The sequence below is a fragment of the Phoenix dactylifera genome, chromosome 1, assembly GCF_051530095.1.
Source record: "Phoenix dactylifera cultivar Ajwa chromosome 1, Ajwa_hap1_PhDact_Kaust_v1.1, whole genome shotgun sequence".
In the NCBI taxonomy this organism is placed as follows: Eukaryota; Viridiplantae; Streptophyta; class Magnoliopsida; order Arecales; family Arecaceae; genus Phoenix; species Phoenix dactylifera.
Window position 1 is genome coordinate 59,022,237 of NC_143190.1, and position 22,257 is coordinate 59,044,493.

Here is a 22,257-nt window from a genome sequence, read left to right on the forward strand (position 1 = left end):
CTGGATTTGGCTAGTTCGTAATCAACCTTTATTGATTTCTTCAGTTTATGTGGAATCAACCAATAGTGCATCTAGCTATGCCGGTGGATAAAATTCAGTCCAAAAAATTTCTTTGATTTTACAGAAACGTGATCATCAAAAGGTGCCATAAGTATAACGGTAAATAAATTCTATTTTAAAGAGAGCACCTACCTTAGTGTGCCTCGAATAGGATAGCATCTAAAACTTAATTTATTTATTCAGTATATACAAAAAATCATTAATTAAATAGTCAAAAATTAATAATATTAAATTTAGAAGTTTACATTACTTTAATAATATTTACTAGAATCGTGCATTAATTTGGGCACGAAAGCCCACCATACCCCATAGCTTAGTTTGTCGGCTAGTTAGTGGATAAATTGGTCTAAACTTTGAAAGTGTCCCTGCCATTCTTTTTAGAATTAAGTTTCATAGACAAAGATCTAGCTGCCACCATCAAGGTGGTTCGTCCATTAATACATTGATAATTATACCACCGAGAAGTTGGGAGCTAACCATGGAGGAAATTAGAGAAGCATTTGGATTCAATTTTTGAAATTTAAATTATATCATGTTCAGAGAGTCATAATGAAGGAAATATTTCTTTTATTGGGGCTGAAATTTGGCCTAAGGGTGACCACGCCGGAGGAAGCTGAGAAAACGCCAGTCAGGATGGAGAAAGAGGGCCACCTCCTGCGCTCCGGAGTATCTGCATAAAGCCTTGGCCGGAGATTCCGGCGAAAGTCCTCCGATGGCTAAGTTAGAGTTGGAAAAATTTCTGAGTATTTTTGATATGGCTTATATATAGTCCTCACAAAGATGCCCCGGTGGCTAAGATATGGTCCATCCTCATCATGAGAGAAGATGGTCCTAATCAGGTGGCGTGTGGCCAGGGCTAAGGCTCATTTGAGGCACACAGTTTGGGCAGTACTTGTGCATGGCATGGTGTTGGCTGGTGTAGCAGGATATGGCTCTTGATAGGTATGGCAAGGTATGGTCCTTGGTCCTTGAATTATTTTGTATTGCTTACGGAGGGCCTTTTCCTATCCCTTTTTTATAGGGTGAGGGTCTCAGCCGTTACCTATAGTCTCAGGTCGAGCTGTGATCAGCTGGCCATTAGTTGGAGGCGGCGTGAATCACGGAGATCAAGGTTGATAAGGACGAGGTTGGCTCGGCCTTCAGCAAGGTCCGAGGTCGGCCTGGCTTCTAGCCGAGGTCGGCTCGGCCTTCGACAGGGTCCGATGGGCCGAGGTCGGCTTGGCCTTATGTCGAGGTCAGCTTGGCCTTCAGCGAGGTCCGAGGTCGGCTCGGCCTTCAATGGGGTCCGAGGTCGGCCTAGCTCTTAGTGGGACCGAAGTCTGGCCTGTTCGACTCTGAGGTCTGCTTGGCCAAAATTGGATAGCTCCACACTGGAGTAGGACGATCCATTTTGCCTTCCATCATTTTTTTTATTTACATTAACGAGGTAGCATATGTACAACATACGAATGTCATCACTTTTATTGTGGAATCAACTGCATGCGCATCGTCAGATGATTCTAATGCCACTAACAAATCAATAGTATATACTTGTCTTGTACCAAAAACAATAATATTTATGCCTTCAGAATCCAAATATAGTTCAATTTAAGATTATCAAATTTTAATTTTGAATATAAATTTATGCTCACTATAAGATCAGAGTGTCACGGTGACACCAATTTTGAATTTAAAAATTTATTTAAAAGATAACAATCTTTTTGGACATCGACAAAGTCCTGACAAAGTGGTGCTATAATATTTAATTTACCAAATTATGTCTGTAATTAGAGGCGAGTTACCGAGTTAGCGGGAGAGCCATGGTACGTGGTAACATCACATCAGAGTCAAGGGCCACAGTTGGTCAAAGCGTTTCATCCATTCACAAGTTGCATTCTTCTGAGGAACGTGGTGGGTCCTATCAGAAAAAGAAAAAAACAAAAAAGAAGCACGGTGAGCGGATGGGATCTGGATGCCATGTGCTTTCCACCCCATCTTTGCAACTTGGAAAGGCGCAGCCCTCTTTCGTTCTTATTTTTTTCCCCGTAAAACCAAGGCGCGGTTCTTGACCGCACACGGAAAGGCGCAGCCCTCTTCCTTTTTTAATCTTTCTTTCCCGAAACGAAGGCGCGGCTCTTGACCAAAGTGGTATTCATCGCAGAGAATCCTCATTTTTTTCCTGATGTAGTTTGCCAGCATTGCTTGTTCCTGGTTCTTGTTTCCAAAGAAGAGGGTGAGATGGAGGAGATGAGAGTAATCGTAGTAGTAGAAGAGGGGAAGCGTCGGCTTACGCTTCTCCTTGTCTTCTCCATGCTGTTAGCTTCAAGCTGCTTTGATATGGGCAGAGCTCAGAAACTGGTTGATGAAGAAGGTACTTTTTTGGTTTATTTTTAGTAATATATATTCTCTTTTCTTCACATCATGACTTATGAAACAATGGCTCCTGATGATACTGGTATCGACTAATAATCTCCTTCCGTTCTTATTCGGAGTCACCTCAACGATTGTTTTTATACAAGGTCAATGAGTTACAGATGTGATGGAGATTTAAGTAAACTGCCTATAACCTTGGTCATTCTATATTTCAGTTCTTTCAGAAAAAGAAAAAAAATCTATCTTTCCATAGCATAGTTATTGATGCAAAAATGAACGGCAGTTTCCAGATGAGCAAGACCCAACTCCATGAAATGGGTGCCGTATGGAATTGGGTATTGCCTTTCAGTAGATATGATCTTGATTTTAGAACAACCTTGCAGTATAATTAGACCATCCTTCTTTTCTTTCTTTAATTTGCATGAAATTAAGAAACAAAATGTTTCATGAATTGGTAATGATGGACCACAGTTGAAGCGCTAAAAACGATCGGCTCCAAGTTGAGAAAGCAGTGGGACTTCTCAGTGGACCCTTGCAGTAGAACCGCAGGATGGTTGGAATCTTCCGACGCCTACGGGATAGCCAAAAATGTCACTTGCGAGTGCAACACGACCTCCAATATCTGTCACGTCACAAGCATGTACGCCCCCTTTGCTCACGAGTCTCTTTTTCGATGTTCTGCATTTGATCTCCTTCAAAGAATAAAGCCTGATCTAAATTTTATGAAAAAAACAATATACTTAGCTTGTTTAGTATCATAAGAATGAACATGCATTTTCAATTATTGCGACCTCAAATTCATTATCTGGTTTCATATAGAAGGATGTCAAAGATGTGTTCTCAATTCTATTTTTGAGTGCCAGTATAATAATTCCAAACTAGGCTAATGAGAGTTGTCACTTTTAAGCAACGAGGAATTGGTTTGTTATCGCATGGTAATATAGCTTCATATTGTTAAAGTGGATGTTACATATCATAACTATCATATGTCAAAATATAAATTTCTATAATATTAAATATTATGTAATCTAGATATACATATAATTCTATCACCATAGCATACTTATTCTTATGTATATTAATGTACTATATATGTCCTTTTTTTAAAGGAAAATCTACTATATATGTTGCATGCTATATGATATACTTCTTTTGCATGTATTATGTACATGATTGTGTAATATCATTAGTTTTCATATAATGGTATTCTGATTCTATCACTATTAGATATATTGTATTACTAGAATTATAATAACAATAACACATGCAACTAGACGCACACCTGCATCCACGCCCACGCACCCCCACAGGCACATGCACATGCACATGCACATGCACACACCGCGAAGTGATATTACATTGTTATAACAAAACATCACGCGCACACATTGCGAAGCGATATTACAATGTTACAACAAAACATCAGGCACAGACATTGTTACAACAAAACATTACATATAATATACACTAATATATATAATGTTAAATAATAAAAGTAAGTGAACTACAGCCATATGATTATGACCTTATCGTGTTAACTAATTTTATACTTTGATGTATTATCAATCTATTAACTCAATATAATGTTGTAAACATATAATAAACTAATATCCCTATAATATCCTTGTTTTTAATATAATATGCAGTAGTATCATATTTGTATTTTCTCTGATAAGTTATTATATGTTTTAGATTATTAAATTTGGAGTTACATCTAGAAAATATTTTTTTTCTTTTATTGCAAGTGCATATAAATACAAACAAACAATGTCGTATAATTGGAAATGCAACTTTTTAAATACATGTAATCCTATCAGACCAATTTTCCCAACTAGTGCAGTCTAAAGCTAAATATATTTCTTCTCCCGGTGACGGCTTTGAGATTATTGTCATAATCATATCTTTTATTTGGATTTTAGTTGGCTCAAGGGTCAGAACCTGACTGGAGTTCTTCCCGAGGAGTTTGCCAACCTCACCTTCTTAACAGATATGTAAGTCTACATAGCAGTATGGTGAAAAATATAGGAATTTACGGGACCTCAAGCTCATGCCATTATTCTGTCCATGTTTTTGTTTATGCAACAGAGATTTAACTTGGAACTATCTCGGTGGATCCATTCCTGCATCCTGGGCATCCCTTCCCCTCACCCATCTGTATTTCGTCTCATATCTTCCTCCTAGATTCTTTTCAAGAAAAGAGGATGAAGGAAGAATTGTACAAATGACATAATCCTGACTGGCTTCAATGTAGGTCACTTTTGGGAAACCGAATCTCTGGGACGATTCCACGAGAGCTTGGAAGAATGACATCCCTTGAGGAGCTGTACTTACCTTTCCTCGGTTTTCATTTTCTCTTTATCTTTTTTCCCTAAATACCCAGGAATAACTCTCTCAGAAGATTGGTGCAACTCAATGAATTTCTCGTATACAATTTTGTGGATGCCACGAAGAATTTTTTTTATTTTATATTATTTTCTGTCTTACAGGGTTCTGGAAGATAACCAACTGCAAGGCTCTATTCCTCCAGCCCTTGGTAACCTGATCAACTTACGAATCTTGTAAGTCCCCCTCTCATTTATACACAGGCTATTCTTAATTAAATCTCCAACTCTTATTTGTTAAACTAAGAACTATTAACTATTCTATTTTATAATTGCCCTTTGTTTCCTTCCCTACAGCCAAGTTTCGGCAAATAACATAAGTGGAGAGTTGCCAGAGTCGTTTGGGAAACTCAGGAACATGACAGACTTGTAAGTCAAGAAGCTCTTCCCACTAGTCAGTTACAAGGTGCACCCACGGGGCCTCACTGGCCATGGGTTTTCCGACAATTTTGATATGCTACCTAGAATCAAATAAATTAAAGTAGATTCTGAAAATTGATGGAGCTTCTTCTTGCAGTAGAATTGATGGAAACCCAATCTCTGGCAAAATTCCAAGCTTCATTGGAAACTGGACGAAACTTGAATTTCTGTGAGTAATGATACAAATTGATCCATGTCTGGCAGCAAGTAATATTGCATCAATTCTATTGACCAATTGTTTTATTATAATATATCTTTATTTTTTTGTTGCATATTTTTAAATAATTTGTAACGAAAATATTATTAGTTTTGATAATTATCATTTGGAAAATATTTTGGGTATTTCTAAGAAATCAATAGTTATTAAGTTTGCAATTTTTTTCACAAAATTGGAAAAAAAATTAATTTATGTTGGACTAGCTCGATCTTGCATATTTTTTTATTTATTAAGAAAATTAAAGGATGAGAAAGGGGTGGTGGAAAGAAATTAATATCATGACCGATGATCCTTTTTCTTTCTCAGATTCAACCATCGAACGGAAATGGCCTTATCTCGTGTGATGCCGGTTTACCCGCCATTGTCTTGGTCGCAAATTACCCTCAAAATTTATGCATATAAAATTTAAACTTTCGTAAGTCTTTTGATATATTTAGTCTGTTGGCGGAAAATAAATCGCCCCAAAGCACATGAGCAGACCGCCAGCACGTGGTCGGAGGCGCCCGACCAGGAAGGCGCCCGACCTCGGAGGTGCCCGACCTAAAAGGCACCCGACCTAGAAGGCGCCCGACCTGGAAGGCGCCCGATCCAAAAGGCGTCCGATCTAGAAAGCCGGACCTCGCCGATTGCCCGCTGTGGTCACATCCTCCTACGGCCCGATCTGGGACCACGCCTTGAGTAGGGGTGGCAATCGGGTCGGGTCAGGCATAAACAGGTTGGGTCAAATACAGGTCGGGTCAGAGAACTATAAATCTGAACCTGACCTGTTTATTAAACAGGTCAGGAATTACAAACCTGAACCTAACCTGTTTATTAAACAGGTAACCCGACCCGACCCGTTTAACCTGTTTAATAAACAGGTAACCTGTTTACCCAACCCGACCCGACCTGTTTAACCTGTTTGCCCAACCTGACCCGTTTAACCTGTTTAGACATGTTTAATCTGTCCAACCCAACCTGTTTAACCTGCCCAACCCGACCTGTTTAGACCTATTTAGACCCGTTTAACCTGTTTAGACCTGTTTAGACCCGTTTAACCTGTTTAGACCTGTTTAACCTGTTTAGACCTGTTTAACCTGCCCAACAGTTAAACGGGTTAAACGGTTTAAACGGGTCAGACATCTAAAATCCGTATCCGACCCAATTAATAAACAGGTTAAACGGGTCGACCTGTTTACGACCCGAATCTGTTTAGGCCAAACCCAAACCTGTTTATGGCGGGTCGAACACGGGTCGGGTTGGCGGGTCGGGTCATATTTTGCTACCCCTAGCCTTGAGCGGCTTACTCAACAATTAATGCGCATGGCCTCTGCAGACCTCCAGCTTACTCAACAATTAATGCACGTGGCCTCTGCAGACCTCCGGCTTACTCAATAATTAATGCGCGTGGCCTCTACAGACCTCCGGCTCACCCAACAATTAATGCATGCTATTTACGGACCTCAAGCTCTCCACGGCAACTCAGAATCCGGACTGATCTCCTACGGCGACGCATTAATTCATACAATCGCGTTCAATCATGACGATAATTCGTCCGCCCCGTCGCATCTCAAGGTACACCTGAACCCCTCTATAAAAAGAAAACCCCTCACCCTTATCAAGGGCTGGGCTCCAAAAAATTCCAAAAAGAAAAAAAGAGATCCTTTCCCCTCTCTTGCCCCCTCTGACTTAGGCATCGGAGGGCCGGCGCCGGAAACACCGGCTTTTTGCAGGACCCCCGGAGGACGCCGCCCGCCGACGGATCGCCACCCACCGCTTGACGACGGAGCTCCTCCCTTTTCACCTATTGGTCACCCCCGGGTCCAATTTCCAGCAACAGTTAGCGCTAGAGGAAGGGATATGCGGGAACCATCTGGAAGGCCGAGCGCTGGCCCACAAAGTCCTGCGCCAAGGCTATTTTTGGCCCACACTTCAAAAGGATGCAGCGGACTTCGTCCGAAGATGCGATCGGTGTCAGCAAAATGCCAATATCCAACGCCGACCCTCAGCCCCGCTGACCTCGATCATCGCCCCCTGGTCATTTGCCTAATGGAGGATTGATATTCTGGGGCCATTTCCCCTGGTTACCGGGCAAAGGAAGTTCCTGGTCGTCTCCATCGACTATTTCACCAAATGGGTTGAAGCTGAGCCTGTGGCCCGGATCTCCGAGCAAAAGATACGGGACTTTGTTTGGAAGTCAATAATCTGTAGATTTGGACTTCCTCGCGTCCTGATATCTGACAATGGCCACCAATTCGACAATACCCGATTTAGAGAATTCTGCTCCGAGCTCGGTATCGACCACCGCTTCACCTCGGTGGCCCATCCACAGACGAATGGAGAGACCGAGGTGACGAACCGCACCATTCTTCAGGGGCTCAAGACCAGGCTCGACCGATCCAAGAGGCAATGGGTCGAAGACCTCTACAACGTCCTCTGGGCCTACAGAACTATATTCCGACTTTCTACCGGCGAGACCCCCTTCAACCTGGCATATGGAACGGAAGCTGTCATCCCTCTGGAAATCGAACTCCCCTCACCAAGAGTGGAACATTACGACACAGCCTCTAACTCATCCCAACTCAGGGACAACCTGGACCTCATCGAAGAGACAAGGGAGGCAACCCGTGTTCGCATGGTGAGATATCAACAAAAAATGGCACAGTACTACAACTCCAGAGTAAAAGCCAAGCTCTTCAAGGCAGGAGATCTCGTCCTCAGGAGAGCTGAAGCTTCTCAGCCCACCGAGCGCGGAAAGCTTGCCCCGAATTGGGAAGGACCATACCGAATTGCCCGAGTGCAGCGGCCCGGGGCATACAAGTTGGAGTCTCTCGATGGGACCCTCATCCCACGAAGTTGGAACTCCGAGAACCTCTGGATATACTATCAGTAGCTCCCCCCAGGGGGTCCACAACACTTGAAAACGCAACTCTTGCCTCTTTCTCCTGATAATTTATTCATAACTCTCCTTAATTGTTCCGTGCTTCTCCTGATATTGGGATATTTGTGATCTTCAGAAAACCCGACTGAGTTCGGATGCCCCAGCCAAGTCTGGAACACCTCACCACGCCGACGTCGAGCTTGGACTTGATCTCCCTCAAAAACCTCAACCAAGGTCGGGATGCTCCGTATGTTGACCGTAGAGTCCCAAACTTCCTCGACCTCGAAAAGCATCACCAGATCGACAGCGAGCCTAAGCTCCCTCGACCTCGGAAAGATGGGGTAGTACCTACATGGCCCCCCGAGACACCCAACACTACGGCAGTACCTACGCGGACCCCTTGGTATGCAGGTGCGTCTAAAGCAGCCTACAGGCCAAAGAATGCCCCTAAAAGCTAACCATAGAGCAAAATCGCTTATCCTGGCCTGAGATGCCCGGCTTCGATGTTGCGAAAGGTACAACTCTATCTAGCACCTATGTCATTACCTCTATTCGTTTATATTGCAAGACGGTCGACGAAACCCCGACCAAGCTCGGGACCTCCCCCGACCAAGGTTGGGATGCTCTTCTGAATCAACTATAAGCCAAGGTCTTCTCGACCCCGTGCACCAATCTGCAGCTCGGTCTCCGTTTATTCCGGACCCCTCTGAGCGAAGGCCCGGCCGACTTCAAGCGTTAATTCAAGCCGAGACGACCTGTAACGACAACTTCAAACTCCGCCCAATGATACTATAGCTAAGCCCGGAGGCGTCAAAACACTCACCGCAAGTTTGGATTCTACTTGTTGATACTCCAACCGAGTTCGAGGCCAACGGGCACGAAGGCCCTAACAGTGGTCTGACCTCGGTCTAGGACCTCTTCGGAGTCCGACCTTAAAGCTTTGACAAGATTATCCTAGAAACCGAGCCCAAGGACTTGGCTAAATTTCCAAAATCTAAGCCTAAGGGATTAGCGGGACTTCTTTGGAGCCCGAGCTCAAAGGCTTAGTGGATTTTCTTAAAATCTAAGCACGGAGCCTTAGCGCGATCCCTATCAGAGCTAAGCCCGACAATCTAGCGAATGCTACCAGAACCCAGGTCTACTGATTTAGCCGAGATCGAAGACTTAGAAACATTCGTGGAAGAAGAATTTAATTTAGCCAGCCAAGGTAAAAGTTTACCTACTATGCAAAGAAGAGAAAAGTACAAATTTAAAAAGAAGCCCTTCATTAATAAAGGCCTAAGGGCCAAGTACAAAATTAAGGTTCAGCCGTATTCAAGGGCCGAACCCGCTTACAAAAGAGAGAACAGAAAGAAAAGCTAAGTCCTAGGAAGCGGCAGCTGCATCATTGCCGACCTCAGGGTCGTCCACGATGATTATTTGGGGATTGTCGGCAGGAACTGGCTCAGGACCTTCCGCGGCGACCTCAGGCAGGGCCTCTCCCATTGCCTCGGGAGCGACCTCGGTGACTTCCCCAAGGGGAGCCTCTAGCGTCGCCTGCTCGGCCGCACTAGTCTCGGCCTCAGCAACTTCCTGCTCAGCCGAGAGGATCGCAGGAACGTCGACCTCGCTCTCGACACCGATCCCCATCCTTGGCCAAATTTCGGTCAGGTCCAGCTGGGGGCAGAACCTGTGCATCTGCCTCCAAAAATTTTCGAAGCCGCGGAGAAACCCATCCCCGGCCTCTTCTTCCAACATATCGCGGAACTCCTTCGACTCCTTGAAGAGTTCCACGGCGTTTTGGGCCTGCTCCAGCGCCCTCTTCTCTCGAGCCTCGAGCTGCTCGATTTTTAGGCGGAGAACTCCGCCCTCATATCTTTGGCCAACGACTTCGGCACGGGCCTCAGCAAGACGCACCTCGGAGGCGCGCAACTCCGACCTCGACAGAGTGTGCGCGGCCTTCTCCTCCGCGAGCTGGTCGAGCGCGGATCACCGCTCGGCCTCGGCGGCCTCCATCCGCGTGATGGCCTCCGCCTGCACGGCCTTGGAGTCGGCGAGCCTCTTCCCGAGGCTATGAATACCAGCGTATCAATCTCGTGGATATGCTGCAGGAAAAGCGACGATAAGCGAAAATAAAGGAAATATCAAGTAAAGGAAATGACCGAAGCAAGAATGAAAAGGTAGCTTACCCGAGCAGCGTTGCAATAGGTCTAGTCGACGATATCCCCAAGTGCGATGCCTGCGAACTCGGCTCGGTCGGCCGGGAGCATCGCGCGGCGAAATACCGCGCGCGCGACATCGCTGTCTCGAAGGGCCGAGCTGCCCTCGTGAATCGGGGACTCCGGGTCACTAGACTCTCTCTCGGAGCGATCTCCAGCCCCCGACGAGCTTGGCCTGTCCGAGCTCGAAACTCCGGGGCCCCCACTCAGCTGGGGGCCCGAGCGTCACAGGCAGATAACCGGCCGACTTGGCCGCTGAGAAATGGGGGCGAGGCAAGCAAGGGTCGCCAAGCCCATCGCCCCTCGGGAACCCGAGCTCGCCTGCTCGGTAGTCGGGGCTTCAATCCGTACGGACCTGGAGGGTCCGGCCCCAGAGCCCCCCGCCTCGGCGGGGGCAGAAGTGGAAGCCGACTTGGCCTTCTTTCTGGGCTCGGGAACAGCCCCGCTGGCTTCGGCCGCTCTCTTCCTTAGTCGGGAGAAAAGGGCGGTGTTGCTCGTCACCATATTTGGAATGTCTGAAAAGAAGGAAAAATTTTCTAAGTATCAGACCAGCATCAAAAAAGAAAAGGACAGAAACATATAAGGTAGAAAACAGTAAAATAAAGGAGCAGTACAACTGCCCTTACCCTCGGGGCGCGCCGAGCTCAGGCCGACATTCACCAAAGCATCCTCGGTCAGGAGGTCGGTCAGAATGATATCCTTCTCGAGACCACGCAGAGCATCGAAAACCCTCTGCTCGTCCGCCGTAAGATTGGTAAGCCTGTTCATGGCCTTCAGCCCGGGACGCCCCCACCTCGAGTTGAACCCCCACGAGAGCTCGGAAGAAAGGAAGAAAAATCTCCTCTTCCACTCATGAATAGAGAAGGGGCACCTCGGAAGAGTGACATGCCACCCCGAAAGGCGAAGTACAGCCACTCCCCGTCCGCCGGATTCGACTTCAATAAGAAGCACCGGCGGAAGACACTTACCAATGTCGGGATCCTGTGCGCAAGACAAAGAGACAAAAATCCGACAATGGTCCTCCACGAGTTTGGGGCGAGCTGTGCTGGGACGAGCCGGTACTCCACCCGCAAATTTTTTACGAACTCATGGAGGGGAAACTGCAGGCCGGCCCAGAGCATATCAATATATACTCCGATCCGACCTGGTGGAGGTCTAGTCACCCGGCCCTCCGACCCCGCGAGTTCGAGACGAAATTCGGGCTGGAAGAAAAATCGGGAACGGACCAGATCTAGGTCCTCCTCGGTTAAGGTAGACCCGACCTCACCGGGACCAAGACCCATTTCAGAAAAGGAAAAAAACGAAGAAAAAGACGAGGAACGAAAGATAAAACAAAGGAGAAAGCAAGAAATAAAAGGGAAGAAGGAGAAGAAGGCAAATACTGAAAGGAAAAGACTCCCGAGCCAATCTGGAAAAATGACCTACTATGGGGTCGCTGGAAATCGCCCCTGAACGCTGCCGGAAAGACTCGGTCGCAACCAGGAGAGAAAGAAAAGGAACAGAAAGAAGAAAGGATAGGAGCAGTGACAAACGGCCAACCAAAACCTTTCTAGGGCTAAATTGGAGGGTTTATATAGACCCTCCCGATGGCCCAGATCGACGGAACTGAATCCCGCCTTCTATCTAGATCATGCCATGTGTCGGCCCCAAAAATCGAAGCGACATATTAAACCTGAATCGACGCTTCGAATACAAGGCAGTGTCCTGTCGGATCCCGGGACCCCATCATGAGCTCACTAGGCGAGGTGGCCTCGAGGGGCGAAAAGGTGTCTCCCCATCTCCTCTTATTAAAAGGTGCCCCGAAACGCGCAAAAGCGCCGGAATAATTAAAGACTCCCTGGTCCCCACCGACACAATAAAGGTGACTACTTCCCACGCCCGAGCTCGCAAACGGCTCGAACTTGGAAGTCGGGGGGTAGTGTTGGGGGAAAATAAATTGCCCCAAAGCACATGAGCGAGCCGCCAGCACGTGGTCGGAGGCGCCCGACCTAAAGGGCGCCCGACCCAAAAGGCGCCCGACCTGGAAGGCGCCCGACCTCGGAGGCGCCCGACCCAGAAGGCACCCGACCTAGAAGGCGCCCGACCTGGAAGGCGCCCGATCCAAAAGGCGTCCGATCTAGGAAGCCGGACCTCGCCGACTGCCCGCTATGGTCACATCCTCCTATGGCCCGATCTGGGACCACGCCTTGAGCGGCTTACTCAACAATTAATGCGCGTGGCCTCTGCAGACCTCCAACTTACTCAACAATTAATGCGCGTGGCCTCTGCAGACCTCCGACTTACTCAACAATTAATGCACGTGGCCTCTGCAGACCTCCGGCTCACCCAACAATTAATGCATGCCATTCACGGACCTCAAGCTCTCCACGGCAACTCAGACTCCGGACTGATCTCCTACGGCGACGCATTAATTCACACGATCGCGTTCAATCATGATGATAATTCGTCCGCCCCGTCGCATCTCAAGGTACACCTGAATCCCTCTATAAAAGGAAAACCCCTCACCCTTATCAAGGGCTGGGCTCCAAAAAATTCCAAAAAGAAAAAAAGAGATCCTTTCCCCTCTCTTGCCCCCTCTGACTTAGGCATCGGAGGGCCGACACCAGAAACACCGGCCACCGGCTTTTTGCAGGACCTCCGGAGGACGCCGCCTGCCGACGGATCGCCACCCACCGCTTGACGACGGAGCTCCTCCCTTTTCACCCAGTGGTCACCCCCGGTCCAATTTCCAGCAACATGGTCCATGCTTTAATATCAGCTTCGTACAAACTCTTGCACACACGACCTCGTTTCCCATCAAAAACCCACCCAATCTTCCACCGCCTGCGGCTCCCCGGCGGCCATGCATTGCCGCCTCCTCCTCTTGTTTCCTTCGGTGGCCACGATGTGGCGCCCACGTAGGAGAAGGAACATCGCCCCCCGCAGAGCCAAGGCCAAGGCCAGAGTCCACAGGGACATTGAGCTCCGCAATGTGCACGGGGAGGAGCGCGGGCCAAATGTTCGACGGAATTCCCTAACGGGTTTTTGTTTCCATTTCCATACTTTCGGAAGTAAATTTTCTTTTTTTTTTCCACCAAAAAGTTCTAAAAATTATAAAAACTGATTTAAAAATAAAAACTTCAGGAACAAACCTACCAAAATCGAAAACTGTTTCCGAGTCTGTCAAAATTTTCTCTTTTGTTTTTTTGTTTTTTTTTTTTTGAAAGAAAGGCAATGCCAGATGAGTCCTCCGTTTGAGTGATTAACGATTTGAATCTTGAACAATCTGTTCCTAGAAATATCCAAGGAACGTCGATGGAGGGGCCCTTTCCTCCCGTATTAGAAAAGTTGGAAAACATAACTCAGCTGTAAGACCCTTTTTAGTGCTTTGCTTCATTCAATTTTTGATCAGTCCAGTGGTTTCTAGTGTTTCTTAATTAGCATGGCTGGGACTGCAGGGCAGTGTCTGACTGGAAAGGAGGGGACGGGAAGTTCCCTCCATTGCAGAACATGAGAAGCATGAAATATCTGTAAGTGTGAATGTAATTGAAGTCAACAAAGGCTAATAGTACAATATATGTCGATGCAGTGTGTTTATTTTTCCTACTTAATGCATATTAGTTGTTGGTATGATGCAGTGTGTTGAGGAACTTGTCCATATCTGGTGAACTCCCTGATTTTATTGGAGAGATGACCACTCTCTATATCTTGTAAGTTTGTCCATATCTGTTAGCTTCATTAGTTGTTTGCGTTACAGTTATTTTTCACACTATCTACTATTAAGAAGACGTAATACAAGTCAGCAACAAAGTTGCAAACTTTTCCTGCTTATTTGTTCTATGTTTGTTTATCCTGCAGAGACCTTAGCTTTAACAACCTGACAGGTTCAATTCCGAAAAGCTTTGATGGCCTTCAAAATTCAATAGGTTTTATGTAAGCAAACTAGACGAACACATTATATAACATTACAGTAGTCTCCTTGTTCAGAAAGTTTTACTCTAGTTTCCTATTCGTTACATTCCTTTTCTTTTGGATGAATTGTCTCGTATCCATCTCTTAAGTTTATCATGTAGGTTCCTTGCTAATAACATGCTAAGTGGAACAATACCCAGTTGGATCTTGAGCAGTAGAAAAAACATGTATGTTTATTTTCTCAGAAAATGTTTATTTTCTCAGAACTTTCTATTCATTTGGCTATGATGAGTCATAGTCTTGGTTAGAAATATCAAAAACATGGTTTTGTGCTAACATTCATCTCAATCATTTTATTGACTGTGTTACTTAAAATTGCAGAGATATTTCATATAACTCTTTCACAGGATCTCCGGCACCAGTCAGTTGTCAACAAGGGAATGTGTAAGAATTCTCAAATTTCATATTCCCACACAATCAATTAGTTATAGTTGGTGATTCATTTAATCCTTCTCTTATGATTTCAGTTTTTTGCTTGTAGGAATTTGGTTTCTAGTTATTCATCAACAAACAATGACTTGTAAGCTTTTTATATCATATGATGTCTTCATTTTTGAATTCATATAGGTCCTTATCATGTCAAATTTAGCTTTAACAGTATGTGTTGGTAATTTCTACCTACTATTTCTTTTTTTCTTGTAGGATCGCAACATGTTTAAGGCAGAATCTCCCTTGCACAGGGAAAGCTAGAAGTAGGTGCAATAATTTGTTTCAGTTATGCTTTTTAAAGAGATTGAGGCTTATATTCCAAAGTACTGGGATATGTTAAAATATCTAAATAAAACCATAGCTATGAATGGCTATCATTGTGTTTTGTAATATTTGCAGACTACAAGTTGTTCATAAACTGTGGTGGTCCTAAAGTGCTCATTGATGACGATGAATACGAAGATGATACATCACAGCAGGGTCCATCAAGATATGCCGCCTCTGATAGTGGGAAATGGGCTTATAGCAGCACAGGAGTTTTTCTGGCAAATGGCGATGCAAAGTTTACTGCTACAAATGTATCAGCACTGAACATGACCAAACCGGATTTGTACATGACTGCACGGCTAAATCCTGTGTCTCTCAAATACTATGGTCTTTGCTTACAGAAAGGAATTTATACAGTCAAGCTTCACTTTGCTGAAATTATGTACACTGATGACCAAACATACTTTAGTGTTGGAGAGCGTTTATTTGATGTATCAATACAGGTAGCTTTCTTTATTTTTACAATCTTTAGGTCTCACATTTTTTTTGCTTGCTCTAATAATACTTTAAATGCTACGTTCATTATATTCTGTATATATATTCTACCATGTCAATGTCAAAAAGTGAGCATGTAAATAATACTTCTTGTATGACGAAACTGTATATTTGCGCAGGGAAAAAAGGTTTTACAGGACTTTAATATTGCAAAAGTAGCAAATGGGACTGGTAAGAATATTATTCTACCATTTTATGCTACTGTAAATGGCACCTTGGAAATTCACTTCCAGTGGGCTGGCAAAGGAACAAATGCCATTCCACAATTAGGTGTATATGGACCTCTTATATCTGCAATTTCAGTTACACCAAGTAAGTCTTTAAAAGTGCATTTCTTATTTCCTTTTGAATTACTTATATAATGATGAGGTCTGATAATTTCTTCTTCAAAATAATTTCTTCTTTGAAGACTTCAAGCCAGATACAGAAGAAAGCAATCTATCTCTTGGAGCTATTTTGAGCATAGTTGCTGCTTCTTGTGTTGCAATTGTGTTGACCTTAATCCTGTTATTGCTTTTCTTCAGAAGGAAGAATGCTGAGAACGATGGTAAGATAATTAAGCTCAGTTTAGTTGATTGTGCTTTTAAAGTTTCCTTTAGGAATTATTGCAGAACATTTATTTTCAATGGAGACCTTATGCCTTCAAGAGTGCAGCTAGAAGACTGTATTGTCGGCATCTGACATCAGTTTCTAGGATCTCTAAGATTTGTGTGTGATTTGCAGTTTGGAGACCGAAGCAAAATGGTTTCATTCTCAACCATTTTTTTCAAAAAAAAAAAAACAAGTGGCTGAACGAAGATCCCCATCTATTTGAGATAACTGCTTTCTTTCCTTTTAAAATACTCTTTTGAGGGGTTCCTAGGAATTACACTCATCAGACAATCTCTGGTTCACCGCATTAAATATTCTTCAAGTTGGAGATAAAAAGAAGCAAATATGATTTCAGCAAGTTTATGGGGAATAAGTTTAGTGGAAGCTCTATATTTATGGTTAGGGTATTTTACATTTCACGTCCAATATTTTATAACTATTGCATATAACAGCTCCTCTTATGTCTATTTACAAATTGAACCAGATAAACATATTTTTATTAGTGGAACCAAATGAAGGTAGCGTCAACCTTGCCCAAGGTCTGTTTGCAAATAAAAACAGGTTTATCTGGCGTGATTTGTAAATAAGCATTAGGAGAGATGTTGTACACAATACTGATAAAATATGTAAGATGCCAAAGAAAACTTATGGTTATCATATCTCATATGTTCCACTTGACAGCTGTATTTGTCTAGAACTTTATTAAATTATATCTTGCATCGATATTTCTCATTGTATGTTAAGAAATTAGAGCAATATAAATCATGGGCATAGGTGGTTGGCATTTTGTTCATTGCTTTCCCATATATAGGTGTTTCAAAGGCCATGTATTAGTAATACATGCATTGATCTAATAGTTTCTAAACCATAAAACCTATACATGCAGAACTTCGAGGCCTAAAGCTGCACACCAGTTACTTCAGTTTAAAACAGATCAAAGCTGCCACCAATAACTTTGATCGTGCAAATAAGATAGGTGAAGGCGGCTTTGGTCCAGTTTACAAGGTATGCATAAGCAATACTAAATCGATACTTTCATTTCTCCCTCTTTGTTGTATTTTGATTACTTTTTCTCACTTTAAGTAATTTTATGTTTAAATATTCTACATCTTATCCTTTGGTAGAGCTTTGATTGTAAAATGCAACTACCTGGTCACAGGGTGTGGTGCCTGATGGTTCTGTAATTGCAGTTAAGCAGCTTTCTTCCAAGTCTAAACAAGGGAACCGTGAATTTCTCAATGAAATAGCCATGATATCAGCAGTGCAGCACCCAAATCTTGTGAAGCTTTTTGGTTGTTGTATTGAAGGAAATCAATTATTGCTAATATATGAATATATGGAAAATAATAGTCTAGCTCGTGCTCTATTTGGTAAATGTTGCTGTTGTTTTACCATAATTTCCAATACTTTGCATTCAACACCCTTTTTCATTTTATGTTCTTTGTTTTGACTAATTATTTTTTCCAGAAAGGATAACAAGAGCATAATTTTAATAGGTCCTGAAGAACACCGACGGAAATTGGACTGGCGAACAAGGCGTACGATTTGCCTAGGAGTAGCAAGAGGTTTGACATATCTCCATGAAGAGTCGAGGTTGAAGATTGTTCACCGAGACATCAAGGCGACAAATATTCTGCTTGACAAAGATCTCAATGCAAAAATAGCTGACTTTGGTTTGGCGAAATTGGATGAAGAAGAGAATACCCACATCAGCACCCGAATAGCTGGTACATTGTAAGTAGATGATGTATAAGATATTAATTTGTCAAAATGGTATTTTATGCATTAATTAGTGAATAGAATATACAACCTGAGAAGATACTTAGTAGCAAAATACAGTTCTGTGGTACTTATGGTAATTTACAGTGTCATGCACTGTCAGCCTTTGAACACTTAATATCATTTGGTTGGTCTTACTGCACATTCAGTACTTTTTGTATACTGTATGAAGATGATCTGTATTTATGCAGCGGATACATGGCTCCTGAATATGCAACAAGGGGTTACTTGACAGACAAAGCAGATGTTTACAGCTTTGGAGTTGTTGCGTTGGAGATTGTTAGTGGAATGAGCAACACAAGTTATAGGCCCAAGGAGGACTTCGTTTTTCTTCTTGATTGGGTAAGGGTTATTGGATCTCATATTTTTGTTCAGGAACTTTTGTTGACATGATCATTGTTAGGTGAACGACAAGATCTTACTTTTATATACTAACAAAAACGTGAATGTATAACTTTGAGTTCATTTTTTTATCCTCAGAAAACAAAAAACTACGAGTTGATTTTCATAGTAGATCCTAATTGCTTTGGGCCAGTAAAGCAGATAATAATGTTAATTTGTTGTAACTGTCTAAGCCTCCTTCTGAATGGTCATTTCTGACATTTAAAGGAACATGATAGAACCACCTAAGTTGAAGTCCTTCCAAAGCATTCACTTAGGGATGCCCTCTTTATTATTTTAAAAAGAATCTCAGGAGCAAGAAATGATTAGGGGTTGCAAAAACTGAACCAACCCAACAACAGATCTGACTTGACCATGTTTATGCTGGGTTTTGGTGAAGATTTTTCCAATTTGGGTGAGGTTTGGGTCAAATTTTTTGACTTGAACTTCAGATATAGCTCCATTGATCTAAGGTGGGCGCCAGATCCTCTTAAACTGGTTGGGTTTCTTATACCCAACGGTTTGGTCAAATTAGGTCTACCTAGATAATTTGTTCCATAGGTACCCTGGAACGGCTTATGCCCAACAATTTTATTTAACTCATAAATTCCCCTTACAATCTCAAACAGTACCCTATGTTTAATAACAGTAGTATTATTCTATGGTACTGTTATAGTATAATATTTTTATGTTACATTATATGAATATATCCTTATTATCTACCAACTAATATATAAATTAACATTTATATTCTATAAAATAATACAATATTGATAGTACATTTGTTATTAGAATATATTACATGGTATGGTTATATGTTATATTGAAAAATGTATTATATTATTATTATGTTGGGTTTGTACTTGATATGTTTAATATCAAAATAATTTAATATCATTCTTTATTTTCAAATGGCCCAAGAATGAAGGAAATTGCAAGGGCAAATTTGTCTATTTTTGAAAGTTACCCCTTTCTTTTCTTATCTTTAGATAGCATCGAATAGCACAATAACAAAATTGTAATCATTACTTTGATGGCAACATTTATCCTCGAGAGAAACTAGACGATATCCTGCTAAATTTGTATTGGTTGCACCCACCTGCGATAACAAATCACTGAAAATGCATGCCCTTCCAAACTTGGCCTAAACAGGTTCGATTTGGATTGAAGCTTTTGATCCAACTTGGACCATGCAGATAGAGTTCTTTAATTGTGTGAGTTGGGTCATGCCTAGTCGGGTAATGACCATGACATTAGGTTTTTAAGAGTAGTTTGTCTTTTCAATACTATTCGTTTAGTTCACCTTAGAACTGAGACACCAAGTCTTTAGTGCCTGGATCTGGATGGGTGGAGTAGGTTTGCAGTTGGGTCATGCAAAGTATAGTAGGTTATGGGACAATGTAGTCAGGATTGTTCATGCAGGTCAACCCATGGGTACTTATGGGTGAAAGAGTTCTTGTTTGACGCTGACTCACATTAACTCTGGGTTAACATTATATATGGTATTATTCTAAACTGACCAAACCCAACCAGCAACGGCACCTATTTTCATGCCTAGAAATAATTGAAAAGAATCCCTTACCGCCACTGTATCAAATATCATCAATTCCCAGTTTCATTTATACTCGATAACCAACTTTCATTTGACCATTGTGTTGGAGAGACCATTATAGACGAGCCAATTTAACCATGCAAATCTCTCTTCCCAATCCTTTTGTTAATAAACTTCCTCGTCCCTTGCTGCCTAGCTTGGATTAAGCCATCTCCAGCAGCATTAATTTCCTTGTATTGAATAGTTTCTGTAGGATACCATTCAGCAGCGGCCAAATTGGCTTACCAGACTCATCACAAAAATTTATCCAATTGAAACACATTTGTATGGTATTTAGTTTAATCCAACCTGCTTTGAAAACTGCTGACAGAATATCTGCTGTTTGCTTCGCCTGAATCACTGAATTAACCTTTGCTTTGTACTCCCAAGACTCGCCAAGTTCTTCACCCATCTGGCTGTGTTTTTCATCCTACTGCTGGGTCATGCCATAGCCTTCCTAACTGTCAACAAAGTGAACATCCATGCGATACACTCTTATGGGTAGTCTACTTGAGGTGACACAAGTTTATTAAAATATAGTCATTCTTTTTTTTCCAAATATGACATTGCCTTCACTTTAATCTAAATTCGTATTTTGTAGTGTTTTCTTTGTCGATTTATCACTTGGATGTTCTTTTTTTCTTTATTGTAAGATTTGAATTGAACATTGATGCTTACTCATTTTTCTTCTACGTGGCTTGCAGGCCTATGTTTTACAAGAGGAGGGAAGACTGCTTGAACTCGTCGACCCAAGCCTTGGTTCGAACTACTCAAAGGAAGAGGCAATGCAGATGTTGAACCTGGCTATTATATGCACCAACCTATCTCCAACTCTCAGACCAACAATGTCCTCTGTGGTGGGCATGCTAGACGGGAAGATGCCTGTGCGGGTACCTACTACAGAGTCCAGAGGCTTCAGGAGCATGGATCTGAGAAACAGGTCCTTTGAGGAAATATCCCAAGAAAGCCGAGCACAGAGCATTCCGACTGATGAGCAAATGTTTGATACCTCAATGTCTGCCCAAAGTAGCAAGGAAGAAATCGCTCCACTTTCTTCATCAAGCAACCTTCAGATTACAGAGATTAGTTTATAGTTGAGGGGTTGGGGAAAAGTAAATTAGGAGATGATATAGTTAAGAACAGATCATGTGGACGCATATCTGTCATCTCTTCTGTTATAGTCAAGAATAAAGTGGGTGTCTTGTCTCAAGCAGACTAGTGACTCTCCATTACAGGTACAGTGGTTCTTGTGCAGCAAAAGCTTATATTGTTATGAAGTTAGAGCTCACATGGTTAGTTTCGTCTTACAGAAGAAAATAGAAGGATATTTTTCCTAAAGTTCCACTAGTTGCATTGGTTTTTAGCAGGAAACTGTGATATTTGGAAGAACAATAATACAAAGGCTTCAGTATTTCTGCTGTACTTTGAATTGGATCAAGTAGCTCTTTTTTGCTAATATAACTATAAATTTCAAAGGCAATTAAGTATTTCATATAAGCTTTTTTTCTGACTATGGCTGATTCTGGTCTTTGCACCCGGGACGCTCAAATTTGTAAGCCGCACCAACCTGCTTATTGTGACTTGTGGACTGGAGCAAGGTCTTTGATCATATAATTCCAGTGCCTAGGGTCGAGGGATTTCGTCCACGGACTCAAATAATAAAGCTAACCTTCTCCGGTCCATAGTTGGCTGCTATACAGTTGAATTGATTAAATTAAACTGGATTTCTGGTGCAAAAGATCAAGTTTGCTAATTAATTAGGTCCGTCTATAATTATATTTTGATGAAACGATTTCTGCAAATGGCCAAAATCATCTATAACTACAACTGTGAATTGGTGGTGACTTCAACATTTTGCTTCAAAAAATAATGCTTCGGATCCTCGACTGTGATTCTATGATTTGATAGATAATTCTTAATTGGTTTCACCGAGGCCATAAGTCATAATCCACCATCGTGTGCAACCAACCGTCTCAGGAATTTGTCATGCAGAAACAGGATGGGCTGAGTGCTTTGGGGGAAAAGAAAAGAAAAATAAAATTATTTTACCGTGTAACCTCAAGATAATTTGACGCAAGTTTCATCGTGATTCGCTGAAAATGCCATGGTTCACCAGTAAGGCCATGCCTGCTTCGCCATCGACACCTCTAACGATGGAAAAGATGACCGAGGTGGTGATCATTTTGCAATACATATTACTTGTACCCAAGAGGAGCTGAATGTCG

The 22,257-nt window shown here is 42.7% G+C and overlaps 1 protein-coding gene across 16 annotated transcripts; it reads left to right on the forward strand.

Moving 5' to 3' along the window:
- The first annotated feature begins 1,948 nt into the window (after positions 1 to 1,948).
- LOC103695886 (putative LRR receptor-like serine/threonine-protein kinase At1g53440) lies at positions 1,949 to 21,512 on the forward strand. 16 transcript variants are annotated; one of them, XM_089926092.1, is made up of 24 exons: positions 1,949 to 2,410; positions 2,884 to 3,052; positions 4,332 to 4,403; positions 4,498 to 4,566; positions 4,664 to 4,735; positions 4,899 to 4,970; positions 5,091 to 5,162; positions 5,311 to 5,382; positions 13,764 to 13,835; positions 13,926 to 13,997; positions 14,106 to 14,177; positions 14,326 to 14,400; positions 14,529 to 14,606; positions 14,761 to 14,823; positions 14,921 to 14,959; positions 15,082 to 15,131; positions 15,268 to 15,638; positions 15,810 to 16,002; positions 16,100 to 16,237; positions 17,168 to 17,286; positions 17,441 to 17,651; positions 17,778 to 18,015; positions 18,252 to 18,402; positions 20,737 to 21,512. In XM_089926092.1, the coding sequence occupies exons 1-24, from the start codon at positions 2,278 to 2,280 to the stop codon at positions 21,124 to 21,126; spliced, it is 3,063 nt and encodes a 1,020-aa protein (XP_089782218.1). In that variant the 5' UTR covers positions 1,949 to 2,277; the 3' UTR covers positions 21,127 to 21,512. The 16 variants fall into 16 exon arrangements, 15 of the variants coding, with proteins under 15 accessions (XP_089782218.1, XP_089782221.1, XP_089782220.1 ...); XM_089926095.1 differs by having other exon boundaries at positions 14,541 to 14,606; XM_089926094.1 differs by having other exon boundaries at positions 5,314 to 5,382.
- The last annotated feature ends 745 nt before the right edge of the window (positions 21,513 to 22,257 follow it).